The sequence below is a fragment of the Rhagoletis zephyria genome, unplaced genomic scaffold (genome assembly GCF_001687245.7).
Source record: "Rhagoletis zephyria isolate East Lansing unplaced genomic scaffold, Rhagoletis_zephyria_1.1 Rzeph_scaffold_00222, whole genome shotgun sequence".
NCBI lineage: Eukaryota > Metazoa > Arthropoda > Insecta > Diptera > Tephritidae > Rhagoletis > Rhagoletis zephyria.
Window position 1 is genome coordinate 349,885 of NW_016157306.1, and position 13,502 is coordinate 363,386.

The window sequence follows — 13,502 nt, forward strand, 5'->3', positions numbered from 1 at the left end:
GTTTTCCCAAAATATTTTGGTAGACTCCTTAAAATATAATAAATTTTGTAGTTCCGGCCGAAAAACCGCAACTTTTTTTGGTGATGCAGTCTAATGTACATACCAGAGCTGTGTAAGTGTGAAATCATTTTCAATTTTAAATCAACAATTTTTTGCTATTCAGTTTTATTCTTCGCTTAAGATTGAGGTTGATAATTTTTTAATTTTCCATTCACTCAAAGCATTGAATTCACACATCAACATATTCATCGCAAGATTGAAAAAACCAATGCCAAATCAAAAAAGGTTTAACACTGAATGAGTATTGAAAAGGCTGCAATCTTTTATGTGTGTGCATTCTTTAATCATTAGTTCAAAGATACCCTGGTAAACAACTTTTTGATAAAAAGGCAGATTTTTGACAATTGCTCAATTGTAAAAATTCGAAGCGGTGTTACCCAATTTAAGTTTTTTGGTAGAGGGGATTTTATATCATAAATTTGGGATTATATATAAAACAGTTGTATTAACATTTACCTTTTAAAAATAGTTCTTATCTTATATTAAAAAATGTTTAAATTTTACATTAAATTCGATGAACACTTCGCAAAAACTTTACATTTAGGTTAATAAAATTTTAGTGAACATATTTTAAAAATATTTAGTGTCTCTATGCCATCTGATTATTTCACAATGTAACTAGCCAGGACTATTAGTTTCCAATATCGGGTGCGATAGTTTCTGATATAACTGAAATTACAAATTTTGATGTGTAATTTAATGCATATTTAGGGGATTTACAGTTCGTGTTAGACGTCGTAATGTCTTAAAGGCTTAAAATTGTTCAATATAAAGTAACGGTTAAAAGCATTTGAAAGATTCGTTGGGTATAATAAGAGCCAATAATATATTTACTACTAGTTTAAAAACATTTTGGTTATGTTACAAAAGGCCTAAAGAGGTATTAGGCGTTATTTTACGTTTAAAAAATTAAGACTTTAACACATTACGACGCTAACACGTCTTGTGAATCCTCCATATGTGTTTGACCATTTAACTATATCGTTGTTTATTTGGGTAAAATTAAAATATATTTCACTGTTCAATATTGGAGTTGGTGTGAAGTATGCAAATGAGAACAACAATTATCAACTTATTGAGCATTAGCCTCATTTATTTAAAAAATAAAAGACATATTGCTTGGTAAAATTTCGATTCTAAGAACAAAATGTTTTTAAACAAACAAAAAATTAATAAAATTTGCGTACGGTAGCATGAAATTTTACAATCTGCTTAATTGTCAGGTTGTTTTTTGTATCATAGAAACACATAGCAACTGATTTCACACTTACAGTGGGATAAACTTAAAACCTCTAATATAAATTAGTTAAATTTAGTTAAGATTTTTTTATAAATTTTAAGTTTTCGTTTGGAATAATTTTCATGCACTAATCTATTAAGAGATCTTTTTAGAAAAGTGCCGTACATTCGACATCTATTTAAATTTTGACATCCTCACTTTTTGGAAAAAGAAGTTCAAGATACAAGTTTATGTGCAAAAAATAAATTAAACAATAAAAGTCTCCTAATAGTTATGGAACCTATGATAGAAAATTTTTTATTTCACAGCCCAGATTTTATGAATAACCTACTCTATAAGTAATAGTAGAAATTCCGAATTAGTAAGTTCAGTCAAGATGTCATTCAAAAGTTTTGAAGAAAATAACTTTTCTCTTTTGTGAAAGTTTGGGACTATCTTAAGCGAGTATTGTCGGCAAAATGTTAGTCTATGAAAGATTAAAAATTAACGAATAAATGGTTAATCGCGATTAATGATTAAAATTAATTAAGCATTCGCTGTGGTGTAGTGGTTAGAAGTGCGCACTACCATTCCGCAGGGTGAGGGTTCGAGCCCAGTTCCGGCCAACATAAAAAAAGAAAAAGGCTTTTGTAATAGCAGTCGGCCGCCGGCAGGAGTCGGAGTAAAACTGTAGGTCCCTCCCTCCCCTTTGTGCGACAACATCAAGGCGCATGCCACAATCGGAGGAGTAGCTCGGCCAAACACTAACATATGTCGATGGTTCTCTGCAATAACGGCACTACTCAGGTTTTTGAGATATATAGGGGATTAGGTTTATAAATAACCATATTCTTCTGAGGCAAATCGACATAGGCTTTGTTGTTACCAATCCGGCAGAGGCAAAGTTTTGCCATTTGGCATAAAACCGAAGTAGCCAACCCTTACTACTGAACAGTGGCAAATGTCTTACATTAATCGTGAATATTGGCATAAGTCAAAAACTGTGAAATAATGCCACTCTTCGTTTTGTGCCGTTGTTCAGCAACACAAATGGAATTTTTTTTCGTTTAACTACATACGAGTTGTTACTTATTTCGTATTTTTGCAGTCCAACACTTACTGAATCTTTAGAAAGACATAATTTGAAAGCCTACAATATGACTGCAAATAATCCGGAATTATTACGTTCCAAGACATATTATTGCTAAATTACGAAACAAAAAATCTTTAATTGGCTCTACTGAAATATTTGAAATTTTGAGCACTTTTTTGTATTCGACGCTTCCAAATCACATAATACATTAAATAAATAAAAGCTGATTTGAATAATATTACATAAACTTTGGTTTGCTTATTTTTAACGACAAGGGGCAATATTTCTTCAAATAAAACATTAATTACACACGCACAAATTTTGTCTGCAATCTCGATCACAATTGAACACTGCGTTTCACTCTCGTTTCGAATTTTTGAAACCGTTTTTTAAGCTATTTAGTGGTTTAACACTTCTTGAGGGCACTTGATATTGTAAAAAAAATATGCGCAATTTGATCCCTAACTACATTTTTTGTAAAGAACGCCGGTTTGCTTTAAATTTGTAAAATTACAATTATTTTTCATTTTGTTTACGTCTGTCATTTGTTACAAATGAAGAAAAGTCCAAGAGTTGCCAAATATAAATATTTGTATATCTATTTATTAAAATAATAATTTATAATAATAATTTATTTAATTAATACATTATTAAAACACAAATTTGAAGTGCGAATACATTTGTAAAACTGTTTATCACAAAATGTTATTAATTGTTTGCAAGCATACTATAGTTTTCATGCATTTTGAGAACAATTAATCGAATATGTGTACATACATATGATTACATGTGCGTACTTCCACTCCATAGGACCATTGTTAAATCCCTGGTCAGATCAGAACCCAAAATAGCAGTCGTCCTTCGGCACGCAATGGCAAACCCTCGAGTATACTTCTGCCTTGAAAACTCTTCTTATAAAATCATTTCTTATTCGGAGTCAGCCTTAAATATGTACATAGGTGTCTCCATTTATGCCACAACAACAGAACTCATGCCTCAAGTTTGAGCAGAAGCTCGGCCAAACACTTAGAAAAATATTTTAGCACCAAATATTTATTTGTTTACTTATTTTAAGGGAGATGGCAATCTTCTGGTTTCATATTTTGAGTACAAAAATCTCAACCCTGATACAACAAATAGTATTAGTACTGAATGATAATGACAGATTGCATTCACATAAAGGTACAATCATACATGATTGAGTTTTTTTTTTTGCATACACATTTTCTATGTGAATGGGTGTCAACCATTCCATAACACACTACATATTTTGTGTTTACAATTTGTAACCAATCTCAAGAGTGGTTGTTACATTTTTTTAAATCAAACAATCACATTTTTGAAATGAATAAACTGAGAATGCACACTCAATTGATTCAATCATTACACAGCTCTGGTACATATGTACATACATACCTAGCATATAAGTTCTTATGCATTGAGTGCAAGAGTGTATTTTAGAACAAAACGAAATTAAATTTTATGTTCCTGAATATTTCTTGCTTAGCACCATATAAAAGTGTTTTATGTAATATACATATGTATATGTGATATATGTACATATATTTGCACACATACATACATACATATATGCACATGTACATACATATATGTGTATTAGGGATGTTTATTTTTTTCGATTTTTACGATCCCGGGATTTTCGGGATGTCGTTGGTTTAATCTCGGGATCCCGAAATCAGTTCCGGGATTTAGATATTTACTATTTTCCAACGACATTAAAATTGTTGAATATAATTTTTCAACGACTTAACATGAAAAAATTGCATCTATATGGTTTGAGAAGCTCTCCTATCATATAATAAATAATAAGTAAATGGGTTTGGAACATACTTTTTTATTTAAAATGAAAATTATTTCAAAAGTAACAAAACGAAAGACAGTAATTAAATTTATATGCCTTTAATAATACTTTAGTGTGTACATATCTGATAAAGTAATTTAAGGTATGTCGAAAAAAGCTCGATGCAAAGAAAAATGAAGACAAAAAAATTTCTTTTCTGGTTGAAAGAAGTTCATAATACTAGTGGCAGAAATAAAAGAAGCGCCTTAATTCGACCAGTTTTGTTTATATTCCTTTTGTCTATCCAAAATTTAAATTTTTTATAAAAGTCTACCTCATATTACATATAATTAACAGCATATAAATGGGCATTTCTCTGACGTCATATTTTTTTTTAAAGACTTTATCGAGCCCTAACCGCCAAAATAACGTAAGCGACAGTTTTTTTTTTTCTTTTTGATGCAGAAATATTCCAAGAGCATCTAGATGCATTTCTGCATCAAAACGAAAATTTTGAAAAAAATGCCGCTTACGTTATTTTGGCAGTTAGGGCTCGTTATAATTTCAAAAATATGGTTAATTCCAAAAATTTATTTTAAAAAGTTCAGTGCAATGTTAAACAAAAGTATGGGCAACAAATGAAATAAATTTTTTTTTTGGGTTCACAAGGACGAAGAGGTATCTAATAATCTATTTTATTTGTTTAAGCTAATAAAGTTAGTCCTTAACATATAATTTTTTCAAAAATAAGAATTGAAAAATTTGAAGGATATTCAAGGATCCATACTTACCCATCCCTTACGCACCAAAAAATGTAATGTGTTTTAACTCTTCAGAATCTTCTCTTTCATTTGATACCCATACTGGTTTTTTTAAGTATATTGCACTGAAATTTTTAAACATTTTTTGAATTACTCATATCTTTCAAATTTCAAAGTTCTTTTAAAAAATCCTGACATCAGAGAGAAAAATTAAGAACGCAATTTTACTATATTTGGCCATTGGTTTGGCAAATATATTGATTTCTTGTTGTGTGCAAAATTGCCTGCCGCAAGGTATTATATGTATATTGAGCTACACATTTATAAAAAAAACTTTTAAATATTAAATAAACAAGATATATAGCCAAAACTGGTCAACATAAAGCGTTTCTAGTATTGCCATCAGTGTAAATTACAAATCCCGAAAATTCCGGGATTCTAGGCAAATAATCGCGGGATTTTTGGGACTTAAAAAGACCAGGATCCCGGTTTTAACATTCCTAATGTGTATGTAATGTTGCATAACAAGCCAATTAATTCCATTATTTCTTTTTTGTTTTGTTAACTCCGTTAAATTAACTGATTTTATGAATTGTTACATTTATATTCAATTTTTTATAGAATCGGCATCGGCATAGGCATCGGCCGATGCTTTCCCCATAAGCCGATTAATCGGCATCGGCATCGGTACCTGAAAAAAAATTGGAAGCGGTCGGACTCTAATGAGTTGTCCCGCCACTGACCCGCCATGGCGCGCCATTATAATTTCGTTTGGCAAGCAATTAACAAGGATTCATTAAACGCAAGTAAATATCTTTTGTTATGGAGGTTTTTATTACTACTAGTACTAGGTTACGCATCGAGATACAAAACGTGGTTCGATTACAGGCTACGTGTTACTACTACAAGTACTAGGGCGAAGTTACGCAGCGGGAGTCCTAGGACAACTCCATGTTAAATGCGACAGCAGAAAGCATGGGTGGTAGATTTGCGAGGTACTGATATTCGACTCAGGATGGTAACATAGAAACAAAGTGTATTTTGTAGCAAAAGAGGTGAATCCACCTAATTGTCCAGAGCATCGGCCGATCGAAACCTACTGGGCCGTTATGAAATCCAAACTTCTTAAGACCCACAAAGCTGTAAAAAACGCACAACAATTCAAAAATAAATGGCAGCTGGTTTCCAAGGAAATCACTGAAACTTCTGTGCAAGGGCTAATGAAGGACATAAAGTCAAAATTGCGATCGTTTGCTTATTACAAGGAGAATTAACTCTTTTTTAACGAATTTCAATAAAACTAAGTTTAGATGTAAATATATGTAAATATCGTTGAATTCCATTAATATATTTATGTTTTAGAACGTTTTAACTGTGACCAGTTTTTTTCGTGTACATTCTTTATTAGATTCCGTTGAAAATTAAAAAAAAAATTTTTTTTTAATATTTTTATGCAAATTTTTTAAGCTTAAACCGTTTTGTCATTTGAGGGGATTTTTTCAAACAAATCTTTAAGAAAATATTTTGATGCATAAAAAACTCCATTTTTGGAGGTATTTTCAAATCGGTCCAGCTCACGTAAATCTTAATGTTTTTCCGAAATATTTTGGTGAAAGTCTTAAAATATAAAAGATTTTAGAGTGTCGACTAGTAGTAGATAAACGCCCTGCGGAATTCTAGTGCGCACTGTAAACCAGTAGAGCACAGCGGCCGCCAATTAAGTTGGGAAATCGGATAACTTCATTTACTATGGCTTAGAAATAAAATTTGCTGATTTTGTATTGATGCGTTTCGGAAAACAGCCATAGCCAAAAGTGGTCAAATTGTTGAGCTGCTATTATTCTGACAATATGTATAGATGAAATAGGCCCTGAAATGTATACAGATAAAATATTGGTTTCAAAATCGCCGCTTTAATTTATAACAATGCCTGAGATATATGTATGTATATGGCAAAAATTACTGATTATTTTCACAAAAAATTAAACGCGCTTAGGGTTTTATTGGTTTTTATCTACAATAAATCGGTACTTTTGACGTAGAATACGTCTTACGTTTCGATATGGAGGCTATGCTCATATNCACAATAAATCGGTACTGTTGACGTAGAATACGTCTTACGTTTCGATATGGAGGCTATGCTCATATCTTGTGGTTGTAATTTTTAGAGCTTCACGAAAACGCTTACTGCACGAGAGCTAATGAAGCGATTTCAAAGAAGTGTGGCGTTTCAAAGATAAAATTCCTAGCCTATCGACAGATTCATTTTTGTAAGTAACCAATTCGGTTTCTGTCGTAGAAACAACGGTAAATATTGGCTTATTTTCGGATCAATTTTGAGCCTTTGAAGTGCTATATATAGATATAACTTTTATTTTCGGGATATAGGTTCTTTGAAGCAATAGAAATATTATCATGATATATTGAACATTTTAAGCCAAAAAAATTATGAAAAAATTTGAAACATTTTTTTATTACCAAAATGCTCGAAAACCGCTCGAATGATTTTGTTTTTGTTTTCTTTAATCAAAAATTCAGGTGTTTTCCTTTCGTTTGGTTTATGGGAAGTATTGGTTGATATCTTCTAAGTATGTATAATTTATTCAAATAAATAATTTCCCATACAAAATCACTTCCGTCATCAGTTTGCAAACACGCGCATGCGTCCGAAGTGAGAGATGGAGACAAAAAGTATGTGCGTGTAGGTATTTCGGCTTTTGAGTAACAGATGTCGCAATATTTATAACCTAATCGCAGCGTATGTATGTATGTAAATACATATGCTCTCACCCCCTAGGATTTTTCTATACGGAAAAAAATATACCACTATTTTTTTATTTTGAAATAAAAAAATTATTAGAGGTCGCTCNATACATATGCTCTCACCCCCTGGGATTTTTCTATACGGAAAAAAATATACCACTATTTTTTTATTTTGAAATAAAAAAATTATTAGAGGTCGCTCAAAGCGCCAAAAGTTTTACATGTATTTTATATGGGGAAAAAACAACTTTTCGTAGAAATGGTATAGAATTCTTAAAACTCAATATTTTTCTATCGGAAAACTCTGCTTATCTGCAGGAGATTCCTAATAATAATACCTAATTGTTTATTTAACCATTTTTTCATCGCAACTATAATTTATAGGTCCGCCGTAAACCCACGAACACCCCGAAAAATGCAATGGGGGACAAATAAAAAATCGTTAGTATTAAAAAATTTTTAAATAAACAATTGGGTACTATTAATAATAAATATATTTATTTTATTAATAAAAATATTTATTTTCACAAATTCTATATCATTTCTACGAAAATTTGCTTTTTCCCATATAAAAATACATGGAAAACATTGAGCGCTTTTGTCATATGTTTTAGAAATTAAATTCAACTTGACTTAAAGGAATTAGATACACAATTTAAATATGTATCGCAACATGTGTGCCAGTCGAAAAACATTTAACAAGGTCTTGGTTTTAAAATATTTTGAGTAGGGTTGCCACCTGTTTTAAAGTTAGAATTAGCATAAGTTAAATGAAATATTAAAATGTGACGTGAAACGAAAGTGGTAGGATATCCTTAGTTTGAATGTTTAGAATATTAAAGAGGGTTGCCACCTGTTAAAAAAGGAAAACTGAAATTACTTAATAAGTTACAGCAATTATTAAAAATACGGGTATCAAATGAAATGGGTTTATCTCTGAACTGTATTTAGGAGCGTTGTCGCATATTTAAAAAATCAAATTTAATTCATCAGGCACATGAAATATGTAGGTATCACAATATCAGACGCAAGAGATTTGTTTATTTCTTAACTATATTTAGGAGGGTTTCCAGCTGTTTCAGAATTCTTAACTAACTTATGCGCAAATCCGAATATAATGCGAAGACGAGCAGAATACTAATACGGGGACCTGGGCTGATATAAAAAGTAATATAAATTTCTGCACTATGAAATGAAATACAAATGAATCGAAGTAGTGATATACGTCATGGCATATATCTATTTATAAGCTGATGGTATATATAATTGAAGTTAATGTGGATCTGCTTCTCTATTGCTAATTATTAATATTTTGCAATTCATATTGATTTATCAAATTCAATTCAATACAATCAAAACGAATATTTATTTCATGTACCGTTTTTAACTTGAATGCGATCTTAATAATATTACGTACTCTACGTTTAAGTTTAGCGGCTGTAGCTCCGACACAGCCCGCAGGTCAAGACGAAGGCGCTGGACTGATACTTTTTGCTGAATATAACAAAAGTCATAAGTTAACTAACTAAATTTTTTTGCTTTTTGTTTTAAAATATTGAGTTTGCTCGAATTTTATTTTTTCTGTATGAAACGTTCCTGACTTCAATTTACTAAATCATTTAAATTTTATACAGCATGCAATATGTGAGGAGTTATTTTTACCTTTCTTTCAACTTTCACACCTAAGTTCTCTTCAATCAAGTCATAGTCATCATCTTCCAAACGATCGTCTAACTCATCATCGTGTTTTTTCCTTTTCTTCGATCCTGTATCAGAATCTTCAGCATCGCTCGCTTCTTCTTCGATTGGATTATCATCAATCAAGTCCTTTAGCTCTTCCCGTAGACGCTCCTCGTCATCTGCAAAAAAAACGCGATTTTATCAGCAACATATTTTCCTGTTAACAGGCCTATTCTGCTTGTTACTGAACATTTTGTAACCGGGAAATTTTGTTACCAAAAAGTGACAACACATCCGCAATTCTAGGTACCTTGGTAACATTTTAATTTATTCCGAAATTCAGCTATGAAGTTTTGTGGATATTCTGGTGTTGCATATGGGTGTTTCGATAGCGGACGTGACATTCGTTAATAATAGAAATAATAGAGTTAAATAAATCATACAAAAACGGAAATCGCTTAACAAAAATGTGCCGTTGTCTAGCTTTTATACCGTCCATTGACAAACAAATTAGGTGCGCTTGGAACACTGGTGTCAAGAAAGCCAATAAAAAGGTGGTCATAATGGACGTGACGAAAATAGAAGTGGTTTCAGAGTATATGTAAAAATAAATAAAATAAAAAACCTTTTAATATACCACGCTTTTATAAACGGACTAAACAGTAGAAAATAATATTTCTCAGTCCCATTGAATTTGTTTGGATAACTTTTCATTTTGAAATTTTAGCAAAAATCATTAAAAACAATTTACGAGATTGTAAACGAAAAACGTGCAATACAAAGCATTAGATTTAATTGACAATAGTAAATAGAGTCCGACCGATTCCAATTTTTTTTCAGGTACCGATGCCGATTAATCGGCATATGGGGAAAGAATCGGCCGATGCCGATTCCATTAAAAATTACAAATAAATCTATTAATTCCTAAAACCAGTGAATTTAACGGAGTTAACGAAACAAAAGAAAAAATAATAATTGAATTAATTGGCTTGTTATGCAACTTTACATACACATGTATGTAAATACATATGTATGTGTAAAAATATATGTACATATGTATATCACATTTATGTACATCACATAAAACACTTTTTAATATGGTGCTAAGCAAATTTTTAAATAAAAGTCTAGCTGGTATANAGTATGTAAATACATATGTATGTGTAAAAATATATGTACATATGTATATCACATTTATGTACATCACATAAAACAGTTTTTAATATGGTGCTAAGCAAATTTTTAAATAAAAGTCTAGCTGGTATACAACCAACACCATATAAATTCAGATTTAAAACTTTGTACAAAAATTACAAAAATTCTGCTTATTTTCACCAAAATTTCAAACTTTTTAATCAGAATTTTGGTATGCAGTTTTTAGACCATTTAATTCTAGTATAATGAAATGCAACTTTCAAGCTGCTATAAAATCCCGTTAATTTTTGTACAATTTTTTTGCTGGCAGTGTTTTACATATAAAAGAAAATTGTCGAACATACATTTGTATGGAAAAAACGTGAAACACCTTCAACCAAAAAAGTTTAATTTTTGTGAGCTGTCTGCAAATGTTTTTCAAGTTGGCTATTGTCTGTCGCTTCACTTGATCATACGAAAAGGCATTCCAAAGAATCGGCGAAAAAGGCCGATGCCGATGCTCAATTTTGTGCCGATACTAGCCGATGCCGATGACGAATAATCGGTCGGACTCTAATAGTAAGACTACATCACATAGACCTAAAATTTCTACAGCGAAAGTACAAATTTGAGATCGATTTCAAGCGGTCGTTATTCATATACCCACATACATACATATATTGCTTTTCATATCAATTCAAGTCTATTACATGCGTCCCACGCCCCACTCTTTTCATTTTCAATCTCGTAGATTGTTTATAATGACGTTTGCTAAAATTTGAAAATCAAAAATTATCAAAAGAAATTCTATGGGACTGAGAAATATTATTTTCTACTTTTTAGTCCATTTATAAAAGCGTGGTATATTAAAAATATTTTTGATTTTATTTTCTTCTTTTTAGTCTTGTCTGTATAAAATTTTGCAATAGATATTAAAATAATTTAACGATATTAAAAGATTAGTGCTTACACATATGTTAGTGTTTGGCCTGGCTTTTTCCCAATCTGCTTCCCAACTTGTCCCTGGCTTGTCTCAGACTGCTTACCAACTGGTCCCCAAAGACTAATTCCAACTGGGCCCCCGTACCGCAAGTCGTTCCCAAGTCACTCCACCAAATTCAGCCACTGAGACAAACACCACGTGTTCGTCTCTATCTACCAAAATCAATCAAAACTTACCAAAAATTTTATTTAAGTTTTCAATATTTTTGTAATGTTAAGTTTATTAAAAAGATAACATAACATTTAGAAAAACTAAAACACACTAGTACAATAAAGACAACGTATAACAATTTATTTTACTGTACAGATGTACACAAATGTTTGTCTCTTCACACATACATTTTTTTTTTGTTCGTAGGAGAGGGAAATGCTTTAAGCACTGGCCGGGGCGCTAGTCTCTATACTACCTTCCCCGAGTGTGGGACTCCCACCGAAGCGTGTTGGGCTACCCACTAAAACCCAAACTCCCACCGCCCGCGCAAGAATCCCGCATCTGCCACCGCAATTCTGCATGTCTTCAGATGCAGGAGCGCGCTGCTAGAGCCTTGGGGCTGCTCTTTTGTAGGGGCGTTTCATTCGGGTGTCCTCAGTAGACAACCGTCCTCTCGTTTGCAGCGGAGTACGAATTTCACGTATCTCGCAACTGCTTCCCACTTTTCTGCGCTGGAAATCATTATCCCAACTATGTTGTCCGGAGTAATGTCTCCGTGTCTTTCTTCCAACATTCTGCGCGAAATCAAGAAGTGTTCGCAGGTGAAGAATGTGTGGTACACGTTATCTTCGACGTTTCCACAGTAGTGACAGAACGGTGAGTCCACCCTTCCCATTCTATGAAGATATTCTCGGAAGTAACCATGACCGGTGAGGAATTGCGTCAGGTAGAAATCGACTTCCCCATGTGGTCTGTTCAGCCATGTTTGAAGGTCGGCTATCAGGGAGTGTGTCCATCGACCTTTTGTGCTCGCGTTCCAGTTTTGTTGCCACTGCTGGATCAGTTGCTCGCGCGCCCTTGCCGCGGCAGCTGCTCGACCTATCTCGGCACTGAGATTGTAAATCTCTTTTCGCTCGTAAGCAAGTAGCTCAATTGGCATGACGCCAGAAATAACTAGAACCGCGTCCGCGGACACTGTACGGTATGCAGAAGCAATGCGTAGTGCCCCTCTGCGCTGTACCGAAGACATTTGAACCCGGTATTTTTTGACTTTCAATGCGTCAGCCCATATTTCTGCCCCTTGCAGAAGCACCGAATGTACTGCTGTCATCAGAAGCTTCCTGTGGCATGGCTTCGGGCCGCCCACGTTCGCCATCAGCCGGCTTAGAGCCACCGTGCTCTGCGCAGCTTTTTCACATACTCCATGGATGTGTTCCCAGAATGTGAGTTTGCTGTCCAGCTTCACCCCTAGGTATTTTGTAGACCTAGAAGTTGTGACGAGTTGAGGTCCGACCATCATGTTTATAATTGTTGGGATCCGTTTCCTGGTGAGGAGCACGATATCTGTTTTGGCGGTAGCCAATTTCAGACCGTGATCGCTCATGCATCCACTGACGTTGCGCATGACCTGGTTTAGTTTGAGCTGTGCTAGCTGGACGTTTCTTGCTGTTATGACGGCGGCCACGTCGTCCGCGAAGGCGACAAGGAAGGCGCTCTCCGACATTTCCGTGCGCAACAGACTGTCATACGTGGCGTTCCAGAGGTCCGGGCCAAGTACAGACCCCTGTGCCGCTCCGCCGGTTATACGTCTCTTTCTCTGACCTTGTGTTGTGTCGAACAAAAGCCAACGGTCTCTTGAGGCAGTCCCGGATCATATCTAGCAGGTATGTTGGAACCTTGAATGACCGTTCCAAGGCCTCCAGCATGTCGTCCCATCTTGCCGAGTTGAAGGCGTTCTTGACGTCGTGTGACTAGCAGCACTATTGGCCGCGCCTGGTGGCAGGCTTCTTCGGCCTTATGTACCGCCTCGACTACTTCGCCAATTGCTCCTATAGTTG

General features: G+C 33.8%; 1 protein-coding gene across 1 annotated transcript in view; it reads right to left on the reverse strand.

Annotated features, from left to right (window-relative positions):
• The window catches only part of Spt6 (transcription elongation factor Spt6), a 213,282-nt gene extending 203,501 nt beyond the window's left edge, over positions 1-9,781 (reverse strand). The window contains exons 1-2 of the mRNA XM_017609383.1: positions 9,688-9,781; positions 9,360-9,556 (exon numbers count right to left, since the gene is read on the reverse strand). Of these exons, the coding sequence (XP_017464872.1) occupies positions 9,360-9,556; positions 9,688-9,781 (291 nt within the window). The remainder of the gene's footprint in view (positions 1-9,359; positions 9,557-9,687) is intronic.
• Between the last annotated feature and the right edge of the window lie 3,721 nt (positions 9,782-13,502).